Source organism: Lepidochelys kempii, chromosome 1 (assembly GCF_965140285.1).
Source record: "Lepidochelys kempii isolate rLepKem1 chromosome 1, rLepKem1.hap1, whole genome shotgun sequence".
NCBI lineage: Eukaryota > Metazoa > Chordata > Testudines > Cheloniidae > Lepidochelys > Lepidochelys kempii.
In genome coordinates this window covers 203,044,027-203,062,073 of record NC_136380.1, presented here as the reverse complement: position 1 = coordinate 203,062,073, position 18,047 = coordinate 203,044,027, and the positions used below count along the sequence as shown (strand labels likewise).

Here is an 18,047-nt window from a genome sequence, read left to right as displayed (position 1 = left end):
GCCTGAGTCGTCATCTTTCTCCTGTTTACCTGGCTCAGGCATTGCATAGGTGTGGAGGAGGTACACCTGAAGGCCGCAATGGCAGCAGCTGCAGATTAAACATGCACCAGAGTCAGTATAGTCACAATGGAGAGTGACAGTTAAGGTTCACTCCCTTCCCTTGCTCCCTGAAAGCATTAAGACATGCTCATTGACACTTCTGCTTTGGCGTGCTTGTGCAGGGTGCCACTCACAGCGCCAGCCATGGTGAATGTGGACCACCAGGTGTGAGGGAAATGAGGAGAGAATTGCTGAGTTGCATGAAACTATGAGTAGAGGCCGACAGCACTGAATACTGGCACCGTTTTCCACAGCCAGTGGTGATTTTAGCTGTTATCTCACTAAGTAGTAACAAAGGCACAGAGAGCACAGCTGCTGCTAGCGTCCCAAAGCTGCTTGGGCCTGTATGCTGCTAGCCTGCGTACTGAAATAGTGCCTGCCAAAGTTATTGCTGAGTGGCATGGGAAAGTGTCCTACCGCAGAGGAAGAAATAAGGCTGCCATCCCTAGAAACCTTTGGGAGAGGACTGCACAGTACCTCCATGGAAGTTTCATCCAGATTTTTCAGGAGAATTCAAAGGACGTGCCTGTGTACATAAACAAACTGCTCTGCATGCCACACACACCCTACCCCATGACAAGGCAATGAAAAGCAGATAACAACTCTACCTCTGTTTTATTGTACTGCTACCCCTTCTAGCACAAATAAATCAATGAAAAGTCGAAAGCCATGTCCCATTGTAATGGGAAATAAATGTACACACTTACACAAGGATCCTTTCCCTGAATCAGGCTCACCTATGCTTGACTGACTGGACTGTGGTGGTATCTCAAACAGGTCCTGGCTTGCAGCATAGCTTGGACCTCCCCCCCCCCCCCCCCCGGTCACATGTCTCCCATCTTCCTTCTCATCATTTTCCTCCTTGTCATCCTCCACATTCTCCTCACTCTTGCTGTTTGTGCCAGGCCTGTGACTCGGGCTCCTCAGAAGTATCCACAGTGTTTTGCAGGATGATGGTGGGGTTTCTGCCAAGTAAGCAGCTCTTTGTAAAAGTGGCAGTTGTGCAGCTTAGCACCAGATTGACTGACTGTTTGCCTCCCCAGTCTTCTGATATGCCTGCTGCAGTTCCTTTGCTTTCACATGCCGCTGCTGGGCTCTGTTGTACCCCTTCTCCTCTATCCCCCAGGCAATCTACTCATAGATGTCCACATTTCAATGACTGATATGTAACTCTGCTTGCTCAGCCTCCTCTCCCCACAGACCAAGGAGATGCAATATCTCCTTTCTACTCCTGGCCACAGCACAATTGGAGTGTGTTTTGGCGTGGTCAGTTGGGCATTTGTATGCATCAGTGGAGAGCTGCTAGGTGTGCTCGCCAAGCTGGACAATCTGGAAAAGGCATTTCAGAAATTCCTGGGGCTTTAAAAGGTATAGGGGCTTTCTGATCTACATGACTCCTGGGCAATGAAGTTCACAGTTGTGACCACAGCAGTCAATGTGAGGCATTGTGGGACAGCTACTGGAGGACTGCTGGATTTGACATAAGTAATGCAGTGTCTACACTCACGCTCCATTGACTTCAGTACATTGACCATGGCTCAACATCGCTCAAGGAGGTGGTGTTACTGCATCGCTGTAATGGGGCGCTTACATCGGTGGGAGGCAAATTTAAGTGTGGATACACACACAACTAGGTTGGTGCCAGGAGTCTTATGTTGACCTAACTTTGTAGTGTTGACCAGGCCCAAGCAATGGTCCTGCCGGATCACTGTTGAGGGCATTGGCAGGAATAGTGTGAGAGAAGCGGCCCTGCCCTGCCTGTGCCATACCTGTACTGTAAGCTGACAAAATTTTGGAGTCTGGGACTGTGAATCCTGCACCTTTCATAAGTGCTAGGAAATAGTTTTAAAAGATGCTAAGGCAGATTTGTGGTGTCTGTGCACTGATTGTATGAAATTTCCCTCAAGATTTTGTATTGTTTCTTTATCTGCTTCCAGCAGGGGGAGATGGATCCAGAGAGTATTTCTATTGGGAAAAGAAAATGACTGTGATATATTTTAATCATGAGGCTCTCTCTGAGATTTTTTATGTATGGTTCCAGGTTGTTTGGTTGTTTCTGTCCCTCTCTCTTGCATCCATTTACCTATAATAATGAATAAAACTGACCAGCCTTGAGGGATTACATGTTTCAGAGTTTGAGACCCTGGAGTGAATTTCGTCCCCATCTTGCAGTTTATTATGATGATTATTAAATAGTTACATGATGGTATTGCCCAGAGGCCCCAATCAGGACTGGGGCAGTTGAGGTAGGCACTATATAAATACATGGGAAAATGAGAGTTCCCAGTCACTCTTTCCCTTGCAGTTTCATTTCGGGGGAACTGGTCTCTCCCTGCAGTCCTCCTCCATTATTGCCCATGCAGTTCCGTCTCCGGGGAGAGGTTGGGGGTTGCAAGGGGATTTGACTTCCGCTCTCAGAGTCCCTGAGGTGACCAGAACCTTTGGATGGTCTTGGTTCTCTCTCTGTCCATGGTGGGGGGCCCCCTCTCCTCTCAATTTTTAATCTATGGGGATTTGGGATGTCACGTGAGCCCTGAGAATGATTTATTTCCTTCGCTTTTACTGATGCCCCCTCCATCATTCTCTCTATAAACCATATTGATGCCACTCTCCATGAAGTGCACCCTAAATATATTTAACTAGGCATTAAATTTAGATTTAATGGAATAGATATTTTTGTCTAGGTAAATACACTGAGAAAAGGAAATATTTAGTGAGCGTTAGCATTGTGTGGCAGATGCTCCTCACTTTGCATAATTGTTAATCTTCAGCAAATATGTTTTCCTTACTCCACTGGCATTTAATTGACATACAATAGCGCTTATTAAATGTAAATGAAATGCATATGGGAGACCCTGTTTAAAAAAAAAAGGGTGGGGGGGTATATCACACTCCTGGCTTCTTGGCGCGAAGCAATCAATTCCACTATAGTCAACTTCATTACTGTGCCTGCTCTCACCACAACAGTAAGCATCCTCACAACCATGCCCAGGTCAATGCCGGCTGGGTAAGCTTCCTTGCGGCAGTGCTCTGCCCATGGCAGCTGGGACACCAGCAGTGTGAGCTTCCTCACAGAAGTGCCTTGGGGTAGCAGCCTCTGAATTGAAGCTTTCTGGAGAGTTCTTTTTCAGCACCATCAAGGTCTTTTGCCGGACTAGGGTAAGATTTGATGAGAGTCCAGTTGTCTAGGCCTTCTCTCAGCAGTGCCCTAGTAGAGCCAGCCCCTTGCTGCAGCAGCTTGAGAGCATTAGTTCTCAATGTATTGGCTTAACCCTTTGGTTTCTTGTAGCTTCCCCTTGTTGGTCCCATTTCCCTTAAGTTCCCCCAGAGGAATTCTCAGTCTCTCTCATCTCCTTGCTTAACTACAAAGAGCTAGTCACTGCTGCTGCTGCCGCCAAAGCTGTATCCGCTGTCAGGGGCCCAGGCCCTTATTCCCTAGTGCCAGGAAAGTTAGGCCTTGGGTCCCCCTTGTCCTCCGTAAGTATCCAGAAGTCTGACTCTTGGGAACAGAAAACATACAGGGCACCGATTACTGCTCCTCCCCTGGCAATGGGACTGAATGGGGCAGCAACTGACAGCCAGGCTGCTCTTCAGACCCTTTGGTCACCTGCTTTCCTCTTATCACCCCTTCAATTTCACCCTCCATTGCCGCTGCCCCCCCCAACCCCAGTGCATTAGCCACTGAGCGGGTTACATGTGCAACGGAACTGGCCAGCCATCCCTAGGAGCAGTTCTTTCCATCCCTCCTCTGTGCAGGGAGGAAGGCAGGCATCAGCAGTAAAACATACGGCTATTCCTCTCCATTAATTTAATCTCCTGTCTCTTGTGATGGTGATAGTATGTGAGCTAAGGGAGTGTTCCTCGGGTTGGCAAAGCTGCTGCAGGGATCAGGGCCCAGCTGCCAGTGCTGACATTCGGGGAGGACAGACTGAGTATTCACATTGCCGGCAACTCAATACAAGCATTGTCTCCAGTTCATCCCTCAAAGGCCGGGGGCGGGGGGACTGTTTATCTGGTGTGGGAAAGAGAAAGGGGAAAAAGCAAGATTTAGCCTGAAAAGTCAGTTGCCAAGAATGTTCCTTTAAATCAACTAGCTTCTGATTTCAGGCCACACTGCCAAGTTCTTTCTCCCCCTTTCTAGCCTTCTTTTTAATATTCCCTGTATCTTTCTCCCTTCCTTTTCTCCCTGCCCCCTTTCCAGCATCTCTCTCTCTCTCTCTCTCTTTCATTCTGTCTTCCTTTTTCAGCTCCCTGCCCTCTTCCTTTCTCATCCCTCTGTTCCAGACTCCTTTCTTCCCCTTATCCCCCCCTTTCCCACTGCTCCCTTTCTCATCCCCCCTTCCCATCCTTACTGCCTTCTTTCTCTTTATCCATGCTTCTCCAGCCTCCTCCCCCATCCTCCTTTTTCCAATGCCCTCCACCCTCTCGCTCATCTTTCCTTTCCAATCTCCTCTTCTTCACTTTTTCCCATTCTCATCCCCCTTTTCTCCAGCCGCCTTTATCCCCCCTCCTGCCCAGTCCCATACTTCCCTAACTTAGGTCTCTTTCTAAGCACCCAAGTCCCTCCTCTGAAGGAATTGACCAGGCCTCAGATGGAGCTGTTGTCGTGACAACCTAAAGGAGCATCAGGCTTTGATCAGGGCTGGCTTCTGCTGAAGGGGGCAATTGTGTGGAGAGGCAGGGGATGGGGGGGTGTGTGCTGGGGTGGGAGGGGGAGAAGTGGCGGGTGAGGAGATGCTGCTGCTCAGGGCTCCCCTCCCCCCCTTCCCCTTGTGCTCCTGCTGTAGTGCTGAGCTTCTGTTTCAAGAGTAAAGCTCCCTCCCTCCCTCCCCTCCTTGCCTCACTCCGCCTGGGAAAGTGGGTTAGGAAGGGAGCTCAGCGCTCAGAGACTGCACAGCCACTCGCAGGAGCATCCACACGCGGAGGGGAAGCACACAGGACTCTTCTTTTTCATTTTCGTTTTTTAACCATCACTCCAGACAGGTTTAATTATTTTTTTACATCTGCTTTTTTTCCCTCTTGCTTTGTTTTGATCTCTTCCCCAAGCACCCCATCCCCTTCTTTTTTGTTGGAGACTTTTGGTCAGACTTTTTTTGGAAAAAATTATTTTAGCTAAGTCAGCACAAGACTGAAAAGACCGAGAGAAAGTGGCAGCTAAGAGACTGCAAAATCACCTCTTCCTGGGGTTCTCCAGCAGAGACAGAGTTGTACATTATTTTTACTGTGTTTTCAAATACAGCTCTCTAGCTCTCTATCTAGCCATATACACGTGCAGAGAGAGACAAGTACATACACTGAAACTCAACCAGCCCAACCATGGGAGGAAGGGCTCAGCCTGATCGGAAACAATTACCGTTGGTCCTACTGAGATTGCTTTGCCTTCTCCCTACAGGGCTGCCAGTCCGCAGCTTGGATTTTACCCGAGGCACCGATAACATCACCGTGAGGCAGGGGGATACGGCCATCCTCAGGTAGGGCATTTTGCCAACTTTTTTTTGTGTGTGTTGTTTTACCCCCTGAACTGCAGTAGTGATTGCTGTTAGCGTTGGGGCTGTGTGCATGTGTATTTCTGTACCTTAATGTCACCCAAAAGCTTCTGACCCCCGCCCCCACCACCCTCCCGGAGAAGAAGGATTTTATTGGGAAAAGGAAAATGTGCTCATGCTAGACAGCGCTCATGCACGTGTGTGTTTTGCTGGCCCCGCAGTATCAATGGATAAATTGAAAGGGGTCCAGCTGAGCTTGCCAGATGTTCAGCTGCTCTCTTGATACTCCATTTTACTCCTATGCAAAACTTTATCCACTGTGTTTCCAGAACTCTGATATGAGAACTTCCTTTTGGAAGGTATGACTCTTATTTGTTTAATCCATTGGGGCTTCTCATTTTAAGAGCTGGCGAAATAAAGAGGGTTCCAACTCTGAGATCCGTCTGAGTTATGTCTCTGGTCACTGTATTGACTGCCTTTCATAGCCAAGGAAATGGGTCTATACTGTATATACATGCACTAATGGTTCTCATGGGGGTATTGTTGCATGGGAAGGATGATTCTCTAGTATTGTGCAGAGCTAAGATTAACTGATCCCTATGGAGGCTTTGTAACGGTCTTTCCCAGGCTATCTGGGCTTTGAACAAACCAATGTCCCACATAACTAAAATAAAATAAACTATCTCCCACAAGCTCCTTTTCAAATCCTACTTTTACCCAACTTACCTACTGTAACTTCCCCTACTGGACAAAGTAAGGGTGTGGGTGTGCGCATGCACGCACTTTATATTATGGCAGTAAAAGTACTGGACACAATCTAAAATAAGTCTGTAAGCTGTGTGAGTAGCTGATAGTGCACAAACCCTGGAGCATCTAGGGAGCAATTCCCTAGCAAAGCTAACTGCAGCAGCAAAGTTTCTTGCTCTTCCTCTGAAATAAATCCTACTAGATGTCACTAAGTGTCCTGCTACATGATCTGCTGTGCCCCGCATTTCTCCCTTTAGTGATGGAGGAGTATGTGTGTAGGGAAGATGTTAGGAAATAAGGGGGAGTATGTGTGTGTTTGTTCCTTCCTTCTCTCATTGCTTGTGTGTTGGGTTGTTTTGATCCTGGACTATCCTTTCAGCAGATTTCATTCCCTGGCTCTCCAGACTCGTTAACTTGCATGTAAGGTTTATCCACATGGAGTAATAGGATTTGCAGAGTAATTCATCCGCCTCGCGTTCATGATGGAAGGGTTTAGACGCAACATGGAAAACACCTAACAATGATTGCTGCATCTGACTCCAGAGTCCTCTTCCCTCCTTCCACTCTGTGGGGATTCGTACATTTCATTAACCCTTTTCAGCAGGACTCCCCACCCTACTTCTATGCTGCAATTTTTTAATGCAGGTTTATTCCACCGCTCACCACTTTCGATGAGCAGCAGGGGACAGTGTTTGTTGGATGTGCTTAGAACCTATGGCAGTAACCAAGCTATTTAAGCTCACTTGACCACCCTGGTCATTGGATTTCTATTTCTCACTTAACCGTGCAGCACTGGAGTTTATCGAGATGCTTTGTATTAAAACTGCATTTGCAGAGGAGTAGAATGTGTGTATCATTGAGGTGGTATTTGTAACTGCCATGCGTGAGGGTTTGTCAGTGTGATCTGAATAAGGATACGTATGAGAGCGTCTCAGGCGTGTGAAGGGAGTGTGTGGTTGCTAGTGTTGTGCCAGACACTCAAAGTGATCCAGCTGTGTGAGCCAGATGTGCAGTAAGTTACACGCTCACACAAGCTCTGTATCTCCAAGCTTTGTTACTTGCCCCAAGCAAGATGATGATCCTGGATTGATGGATCTCTGTCAGAAGTAATTGTGGACAGCATACATGCGCTCGCTTCCTCAGCCAGTCTTCCTTGGCTCTTTAAAGAGATCTGACAGGCTGTGTGGTGTTGGTTCCTTAAGATGAACAATGCTACTAGGGATGGCTTACTACCACCTTCCTTATGTCATTTCACTCCATGCCTGAGAGGAATGGGGAAAACTTGATTGGTTAGGAACCAGGGCTGCCACTTGGGGTTGGGATGGTAAAAAGCATCCTTTCCAGTGGTCTTAAGTGTCTGTGTGATCTGGGATGACATTTCATCCTCCCAGAATTACACCAAGGACCTATTTGTTGCTTCCCCCCACTGTCTCCTCCCCACTTCTGCATGAAGCGTCTCATTTCAAGAGATCCTTCCATTGCCGGTGTGCCTGTGGCCTTGTCTACACTACCATTAATTTAAAATGCTCTCATCATAATACTCTTTCTGGTGCAGCTCCACCAATGATAACAAGAGTAGAAGAGTTACCCAAACCTCGTGCTGGCCTCCTGCACAGGGGTGAACTTAACCCTTAGTCATTTTTCTAATGCCCATCACGTCATCAGCTGAACACAAAATTGGCCAAGTTCACCCCTGGTCTAACTCCATTGGGTGAATTATGCTCAGTTACAGCAGAGAAGTCCAGTCAGGTCCCCAGAAGTACTCCCAATTTACACCAGTCTCAAAAGCTGATTCCTGAGTACCATTGAGGTGGTACTATGTGCCTTTGACTCCCAGTGACTTCACAGAGAGATTAGGCTCCTAAACACCTCCCAGAAGATGTTCAGTTGCTTGGAGGATCAGGACCTAGCAGACTGCAGAATCAAGCCCACTATTCTCGAGTGTTTCCAAGCACATAAATCAAAATCTGATTTTTTTTTCTTATTACTGAAAAATACAAAATTTGATCCAACTTCTGAATAAATGGCCAATTTCCAATTTGACCAAATGTTTAAAAAAAATACTCAAGTTTAGTGTGATTATGGATATTGGAAATTTCAGCCCAAAGGGCAGTTGATTTCTGAAAGTTATATGTGTGTCAAAAGAGCAGCTACAATCACATTTCCAGCAATAATTACAGTGCTGTATATGTGATCCTGTAATATAAGCAGTTTACTCAAACTCCACGTTTTTGGCCTTAAGATATGTTATTGATATCCTGCATTTGCAGCAATGCTTATGGATAAAGCCCCTCAAGCAGAACACTAACATGGCATCAAAACAAAGTTTATGTTCTATGCAATCTGGAAAAAAGAAAAGTAAAAGCTGTTTAGATTACAGGTAGAATTAGCATATGATTTATAACAGGAAGCATTGAGCTGAGCTCTTTGCTAGAAATGACTATAGATCTATTCAGTGGTGTAAAGTAGCATATTAATATAGTCCTGACAGTAAAATCATAATCATTATTATTATTTGTATTATGGCAGCACTTCAGGAATCCAAGGTGCTGTGTAGAGTAAGAGACAATCCCTGTTCCATAGAGTTTTTAATCTTTTAGATAACACAGATATAGGATGGGAGGTGAAATAGAGGCACACAAAGAGGTGAAGTGACTTCCCCAGGGTCACACAACCAGTCGTGGAATAAAATTCTCTCTGGGGTCCTATCTACTGTACCACATTGCCTCTCAACCAGTTAATACAATCAGCCAAAAAAATGCAACAGACCAGAGTTTTCATTAGTATGTCTTGATTTGCTTTGGCAGGGAATTGGCTGGAAGACCTATCAGGTCATCTTCCTCTCTAGTTTTTACAAGGCCTTGGTGTCAGGTAGAGTGGGCAAACAGAGAGAGATAAGCATATCAGGATCTGTTGCAGAAGAACAAACTATACTTCTGCTAATATTTTGTGTGTATCTTTACTACAATATGACTACTGTGTATGTGTGTATACAGGTATATAAGGGTTTGTGGTGTGTGTGTTTCAGAGGAACAGCCGTGTTAGTCTGTATTCGCAAAAAGCTCACGAAAGCTCATGCTCAAATAAATTGGTTAGTCTCTAAGGTGCCACAAGTACTCCTTTTCTTCTTGGTGTGTGTGTGTGTGTGTGTGTGTTTATGTACGTGTGTGCACACAGGGATGGAGGGATGCTGCAAAATATATAGGCATGGCAGCAGCTGGTGTCACAAAATGTATGCCTGGTGATCAGGAGAATCACAAGATGTACTTTTCTGGAGGCTAGAGGGCTCACAAAATATATATGCCCAGTGGTGGCAGGGGCCATCGTGAAATATGTATTTGCCCAGAAACTGGGGTGTAACAGATCACAAACAAGGCTTCAATGGGGAATATGAAAAGGAAGTTGTATTGATATACATATGGTGTTTATACATATAACTTATGTTCAAGAAAGTGGAGGAGGAGAGACTGCGTCAGACTGTTGCTTTAACCTCCTCCCCTGGGTCTTCACATGCACTTCAGTTTGCAGCTAAATGCCATATGTTTTCCTGCTTAGTTGGCATTAAAATTTATATAGCAGTACGAGTTACCTGGAGTGTCTCTGAGCCCATATCTCTTCTGCTCCCCTTGCCTTGAATTAAATTGAAGTTACTGGGAGCTATGGTTTCTAACTATAATGTTTTCAAGTATGTATTGAATATACTGTGTTTTAAACCCAGATACATAGGGGGCTGGTTCTGATAGAGTGACAACGCCCACTCACATCTGTTGTAACTGGATTGGCTTCGGTGGGTTTGGTCCTGGAATTAATTTAGGCATTCCTATTCTGGGTGCCTTGCCTTTGCCTGTCCATCAAAATTCACTCAGATTTGCAAAGCCTCATGCTCCCTATGAGTAAGGGCAATAGGAGGCCACAAAGATGAAGTCAGAAGTTTATTTAGTTTTTGTGTTTACTGTCCTCTGATATGAGACACGCAAGTGTGATTTTCAGCTAAATCTGATCCATGCTTGAGGCGCATCTCACATGTCTGGGTTTTTTGGTAAGTAATAATAACTAATAAAGGTACATTTCACCTCTCCCCAGAAAACAACTATTTCAAAATAATCTGTGTCACCAATATACTATATTATTTTCACAGTGGCGCCTAGAAGCCCCAGACGTGGACAAGAGCTCCTTTGTGCTAGGCACTGTGCAAACTGTAGCAAAGGGGATACATTTAGCCCTGGCTCTGAAGGCATAGATCCACTGAAATCAATGGAGTTACACCCATTTAAGCTATGGTTGAATTCCACTTATGCTTTTAAATAGTACATTTGTGTGACATTCTAAAGTGTTTCTATATTTCAGCGCCTGCGTGCATTTGTGTGTACAGTATATATCTGTGTACATGTGCCTATTTAAAATGGGCTGTGTTTGCTCGTCTCCATTTGTGAATGGGATTGTGTGTGTACTTGGGTGAGTGCACGTATGCTTATTAATGTTGCCATTAGTATTGTCTGAGAGACAGTGCTGATTAGTGGGCAGAGCTGGAGAGGAAAAACTAGAACTGCTTGGTCTGTATTCCTGGCTTTGCCACTGATGTAATACACTCTGCGACTCTCGGTATTTCACGTCCCCGCTCTGTGCCTCAGTTTCCCCAGCAGTATCAAGATATATAATGTGTTTTTTTTTCTTTTCTGTAGCGGCTCAGTGAGAGTGGGTAGGGTTAACTTTATATTAAACCTGTGAATCTGATCGCTCCTTGAACCACATGTCTTTCTGTGAATGTGACAAGAGAAAATTACCTTTAAACTCTATACCCAGAAGTCACCCCCCAGCTGGTGAACATGAGAGAGAAGACATCTTTGGGTGGAGTCCCTTTGCAGTGTGACAATTCCCATCAGTCCTGTTTCCGAGGTCCACATCTACACTACAAGGCAGCCATGTTGGAAGCCCTGGTTCCACAACTCTCCGTGATGGTGTTAATGCATGATTCTGCTGAGCCTCATTATGTATCAGAGATGGTACTTTAGCCTAGGATATGTCAGTGTTTAACTGTTGGGGAGCACAACTACAGTCTAACCAGGGACTCCAATACAACTGCATGGCGTCTATGTTAGTCCTGTTCTTTTCCAACTCCCTCTCTCCTGCTCTGCTCTTCCACTCTTGTGTGAGAGCCGGGCAAGGGAGACCCCAGTTCAGAACTCTGTGTCCATTCACTTTCTTTCCTCTTGGAGCAAACAAAACCCACGTTGAAATCCACTGGCAGGCAGCATCCACGGCTTTGAATAGTAAATACCAATCTCTCCCCCTTCCCTGCCACCCCCATCTCTTTCTCTGTTATTAAACTGACAAGGCACTTAGCCAATTACCCAGTCGTAGTCTCAGCTGTATTTATGGTTGAGGAAGAGGCAGTGCACTCCACTCTTGTCTTAGAGCTTCAACTGAATCTCCCTCCCATGCTGTAGCATATTTCCTTGCTTGTGTGAGCTGGCTTAGGAAGCTCAGGGAAAGAAACCAATGAAGGGGGCAAGAGAAGAAAGGGAGGATTGGAGGGAGAAGTCACAAGAGAAGCAGGAGGTCTGATACCCTAGAGCAGCTTAAAAACAAGGGCTTTTCTTATTTGCCATTGCTTTTGCCTTCAGCTGTGCAGAAGAGCAATGCCTTTGTTACATAAGAATGTGATGTATGTAAAACATAATGATGGTTGCTGCTTCATTCGTTTGCTGTGGCTATAACGCAGGGCGAGGAGACAGTAACTGTGCAGTGGTATACCATAAATATATGACTCAAAGCTAGGGGACCATGGCTCCTCAGTGATACAGTGTGAATGTAGAACTCAAAGCAAGGGGGACTAGTCAGTGACATACTGTGCCTGTAACACACAGCCTGTGCTTCGGTGCCATACTCCAAATGTTAAAGCTTAGGCAAAGAGCAGAAAAAATGGTCCATGAATATTTTCTTGAATTTAAAAATGGATTCACTTTGGCTGCAGCTGTGCTGCTTTTGTGTGAGAGCATGTTTTTTCCTCCCTGGGAATATTTCAGCAGCTGAGTTTTACTTGTCCTGATGTTCATGGAAAGCAAATTTTAAACAGACCAGAAGATGAGCAAATGAGAATCTGACTGCACCCTCTGCAGCTGGGACTGTGTGTGTGTGTATGTGTGTATTATGCACACACATTCTCACACACGCACATATGTAATTACTTCGTGTCAGTGACTGTTCATGACACGGGCTAGTGAATGCAATGCACCTGATATATTTTATGTGGGACATCGCTTGGGGAAGCAGTGGGAGATGATGTTTCCCGTAACCCCTCACCAGACACCATTGCAAAGGCAGTTAAACAAGCCAGATGTGAATCTGATTGCACCTTGAACCACATTACTTTATGTGAATGTGACAAGAGAAAATTACCTTTAAATTCTATACCCAGCCAATCAATCTTACAGCAGCCTTATTTTTCTAGGAATGATATCTCAGGCAAGGTCTATTCAGGACAGAAAAAGAAAGGTTAAAATGTTCTAAAATCCTTATCTGTTCCCTCTTCCTAAACTGCTCCTTTATCAGGACAGTAACAAAGCTCCAGGCACTTCTTCACACCCTTCTCCAGACAATGAGCCTGATCCCAAGTCCAATGAAATCAGTGGGAATCTTTCCATTGATTCAGTGGTACAGGGATCAGGCCCTTTAAGAGTTATTACACTCCTCCAGTCAGGGGACAGAAACAAAAGCATATGACTTATTTCACCAATCTCAGCTAAGCAAAGTGTTTGTGAATTTAAGCCCTTGCAAAACAATAACAACAAAACAAAACAAAATCAACTCACTGAGTGAATTCAGATAGCGAATCAATTTGAGAAAATCACCATCTGCCCATTGGTGGACAAGCACAAAAGGAAGCCGAGTTCACTGAGTGATTGTTCCCTGCGAATTATTCGCTCAGCTCTGGCAAATGTTACAGAAGGGCTTGGGTCAGTTGATAGAACTCAGAGTCAGCTAGCTTGGTAGTTTATTGGTGCCTGACATTAGGGAGTGATTTGAATCCCCATGTCCCAATAGCAGGAGGCTTGGGGGAGATGCAACCTGGTGGGTGTCTGTTAGGCATCTCAGAGCAGATGGGTTTATTAGCAATTCTTGCAGTTAGACGGATGGGAAGGTTTTAAGTGCCTAGGGTCGGGGTTTGGGTGGAGAAGGTGGGGTTGGAATGCTCAGGCTCCCTCAGTATTTTCATCTGCTATTCCATTAGCCTGTAGTTTGCTTATTAAATGGAGACGTTCCTTCTGCAGCCCCCTGCCACTTCGCAGACAGACTCTGTTCCCCTCCAGTTCTGTCGGTCAGCCCAGCAGATTTATCTGGGCTGTTGAGCTCTCAGCTGCATTATTGTTCCAGACAGCAGGTCAAGGAACCTCTGATGGCTGCAGCTCCTCCATCCATGCAGCTCCTGCATCCAAGGCAACCTATTTAGAGTGTCACCCTCCTCTCCTCCATCATCTTCCCTTCCCCGGGAACATCTTGCACAGCCATTTCATTTCTAGAACCGATGAGCCCGCAAGAGCTGCGTGACTCAGACACTCACAGCCCATCATCCTTGAGCACTTCAGCTCCTCTTCTTCTTCTTTGAAGTAACCGATTTTGGCTACATTGATTGGATTCCCTGTTCACTCTTTTCTCTTGCCCTCGCTCCTGTGCTGCTGACTGGATAAAAACACAGCTGACAAGCAGTATCAGTTGTAAATGTAAGGTAATAGGCTGGCTTCTGAATTTCTGGACCCCCTAGAGAGACACATGGAGAATGACACACATCCCCACCAGCAAAGACTCACATGCACAGACACATGCTGATGTACATCCAACCATAAGCATTTGTTTAATTCCTGGATTTGATGAATATTTAATTAATATTAGGTATCATTTGAATATACATTATAAACATAGGTGTCTGTGTTTGTTAATTAAGACCCCAATTCTGCACAAACTTTTGCACATACTTAGCTTTATACACTGAGAGTATTTGACTTTAGTGGGACTACTCACATGAGTACAGGGTAAGTCTTTGCAGAATCAGAGCCTAAATAAATGTGCATCACTTATCTCTACTTTCCCCTCCTCTTACTCATTACAAGGTAGCTAGTTATTTTCTGTCACCTATAAGAAATTCTCCAGCTACTAACTGGCAGGTTTAGAGGTTGTTGGTGGTAGCTGATATGTGTTTATGTAATAAACAAACCAGGATGTAGATAATATATATAAAAAGTGTGCATATTTTAATGGTCTACCTTACACTCTTTGTATATTACTTGTCTTCTTAGACTGTGAGCCCTTCAGGGTAGGGGCTATGTCTTTTGATGCGTGTGGACAGTGCCTAGCACCATGTACGGTATGTGGGCACTAATAATGACAAATCATCCTGTAGTGATGGATGGGAGGGGCAGCTAGCACCTACACTTGCTGCTACCCCTGTCCCTGATAATATGTATCACCATTGACTACAGCCACTGTGGCAGTCCCATTGCTATCGAGGGGGATTTAGCATCATTTTCCTCCCCACTAATACTTATTCCTCTCAATCGTTTGAAGTAGCCACAAACTCCTAGCCTTAGAGTTAGGCAGGCACACAATGCATCCCATTAACCTCTCCTCCTTCTCTCTGATAGCATCCTGCTTGTCTTGTGCTCCCAGCAGGGCAGGAAAAGGGAAAGGGAGATATCCAGAGATTTGTCCATTGAGAGAGATCAGATAAGTTCATTATAAAACGCGAGACACACGATCTCTTCCATCCCCCTCAACCCACACCCAGCTTCCCTCTGCTTGGCAAACTCCCTGATCCAGCAGCCACATTGCCTGATGGAGTTGTCAGTCATAGATGAGACTTGCAGTCTCCATCTCCCTCCCTCTCTCTTTTCCGTTGTGTCTCAATTTCTCTTCCCTCCTACCCCCATTTACTCTTGCCTCCCTCCCTGTCTCACCTTCTGTCTTCCTTCCTCTTGGCTCAGCTGATCTAATTTGAACTTCCCTCCCCCCTGCCCATATTAACTAGGACTGTATATAGGGATGGGGAATGGGTGGCTGGAGTTAGAGTAGCTGAGCTGCTCTGGTGCAGATCACAGTGCTGGCTCTCAGCTCTCTCAGTAGAGATGGCTGATCAATCAGTGCTTTGTATTCAGGCAGGGACTGCCGAGTATCCCCAGTGTATTTATTTTCTGTTCCTGAGCTGAATGCCTGGTGCCTCTTTGTCCCAAAGGCTCATATGAAGGGGGTGAAAGGCAGAGGAAAGTGGGGGCCAACTCTTCAATAAAGCGCTCTCTCTTCCCAGCAGGAATGCATTCAGATGCCTTTACATTCCACTGCTCGGGGCTCTTCCCCTCCCTCACATTCTCTCTCTTAATTGGATCCCAAAATGGAAATAGAAAGGAGGGAAAGCCAATTTGTTAATGGGGTGGTTACAGGCAAGGACTGAGGCTGAAAGCTCACACTCAGGGCCCTCACGCTGCTGCTGCTGTCAGGAGAGAGAAATGACGCAGCCAGATGTTTCCTTTATCTGCTGCGGTCCTGCTGCTAGAAATTGAAGGAGAATGGGTGTGAGATTTCTTTTCCCTTCCAGGGCCAGTTCTCGAGAGGGAGATCAGACATTCCTGTAAGATGCTGAGTCAGTGCAGCATTGCCAGGGTGGGATAGGGAAATCAGCCCCTAGCTTTGCTTGTGCTGGAAGCCAATGCTATGCAACCAGCTGGGAGAAGTGATTAATCTGCAATGTGATGGAGCTGCTGAGCTGTATGTGATAGGGACAGAGGTCCTCCGGAACTCGAGGTTCTGTGCTATTAGCCACTTAAATCAAACAGCAGATCGTCAGCCGCTGTCTTACAAACACCTCACCCAGAGTTTTTCAGTCACAAGAACAGGGCTAGAGGTGGCTCTGGGAATGTTCTCTAATCCATGAGGAATAGAAGTGACATGTTACTTGTGATGCATAGTAAAACTCGTGACAGCAACTTGTGAGATGTCAGGTGCCTTCCTCAAAGCTGGTTAGTCCTTTCTATTCTCCCTGTGGCACTTCGCTGTGCATGTATACATGTGTGTATGGGTGTGAGAGAGAGACACCGTTCCTTTAAGTCTTTGCGGTGATGCATAGATCCTGACTTATTTTACACCCTCAAGATGAACCTGAGATTGGCATCCTGTAATTAGGAGCAGAAGTTGCTGCAGGCAACCTACCTAGGGATGCCTTTCTAAAACAGCATTAAACCTGGTTTCCAGTCTTCACCATTTCCAGCTAACTATCCAATTGTCTGCCATTCTAGCCCCCCTCCCTCCACCCACATAGATCAGTACAGTGCTCAGTCCCATAGTACCTCTAGCACCATCACCCCAGAGATTAAAGTCCATATGGGTTGTTGTGTCAAATGAATTCACTGACCTTTACTGGGATATTTCTTCCCTTTCCATCCTACTGTCCCATCTCTGGTATCGATGATAAGTCAGGGGTATGCAGGTCCGACCATCAGATAAGTGTGTGCCCAAGCAAAGTAACATGGAGAGCCCCATTCAGTTTCCTCCCACCTGGGACTGGCAGCGCTGTATCAGTCTGTGGGCCAGATGGGCTAAGGGCCAGGATCGCAGTAGTAGCAGTAATAATACTTAACCTTGTATACAGCACTTTTCGTCGGTAGCTCTAAGCGTTCTACAAAGAAGGGAGTAAATGCAGGGTAACCCCCAACTGCCAAAAGGGATGGAGGAAATGGAGGGTTTTCACAGAGTCAGGGCCAGGCCTCGCTGTGGGTGTGTACAATGTGAGTGTTGATGGATCCCTTCACTGGCAGAGGGATGGGATTCTGGTATATGCCACAGAGCTGCAGGAAGGGACGGAGGCTGATCCTTACAAAGGGGAAAGTTTCAGCTGAGATGGCAAGTAAGGGAACTTTCAGGGACACACAAAGGAGCTAAACAGCTCCAGTGCTATGGAGGGACAGAGGAAGGTGGAGAGCGGATGTTTTGGGGTGGAGGAATGGGGGGATAGGAAAGAAAGAGCCCTTCTGAGAGGGGAAGGGGAGGGTGGGAGGAAGGATCTATCCAAGAGCCCTGCTCCAAAGCTTTGTTGTCTCTGGGGCCTGTTCAGCCTGTTCTCCTTGCGGCCCTGAGGCTCATTGCTAACCTGGCCAGGCAAGATGCCAGAGGCTGTCTCCGTTGCTTGCCCATCGTCTGCCCTCGCCCTGTCTCTGACTCATGTTTTCTTGTCAGCGTTTCTCTCCAGTGGATCGATTCCTCCTTGGCTCATCCCAGTGATTTTTAAGCATAGAGAGAAACTTCCTCTTGGTGGGTGAGAGATAATCAAGCTGAATATTTCCCAGCTCTGAAGTGCTGGCAGCCCATGACCAGAGCCAAAGTCAATACCTTGGCAGATGTTGCCTCACATTGATTTATCTCGTTCCTCCTGGAGTGGGGTGGGAGGCCTCGGAGTGGGCAGCCCAGGCCCCAAAACATTTGCAGGCTGCTTGGATTGACCAAGGCTGGAGAAGTTCTTAGGCAAGACCCTCACTTTCTGATACTGGAGAGCGTGTTGCTGAAATCCTGTGTCCCGCTCTTTCTTGCCTTGTGTTTGTGCTGGTGTCACCTCTTGTGAGCCAAGCCCAGGGCTAGGGGCGCTGGATAAAGCCCCCACTATCAAGCAGCTTCCTTGGTTGCTCTAACTGAGCAAGAAAACAATCTTCTTCACTGCTACTGCACCCTGGGTGG

General features: G+C 46.2%; 1 protein-coding gene across 4 annotated transcripts in view; it reads left to right on the top strand.

Moving 5' to 3' along the window:
- Positions 1-18,047, top strand: part of LSAMP (limbic system associated membrane protein) — a 1,352,562-nt gene that overhangs the window by 904,822 nt on the left and 429,693 nt on the right. For 2 of the 4 annotated variants that reach the window (XM_073308901.2, XM_078848314.1), the window contains exon 2: positions 5,492-5,570. In XM_073308901.2, the coding sequence (XP_073165002.1) occupies positions 5,492-5,570 (79 nt within the window). Of the gene's footprint in view, positions 1-4,946; positions 5,571-18,047 lie in introns of those variants that run through there. The other 2 variants (XM_073308909.2, XM_073308893.2) reach the window with 1 other exon arrangement.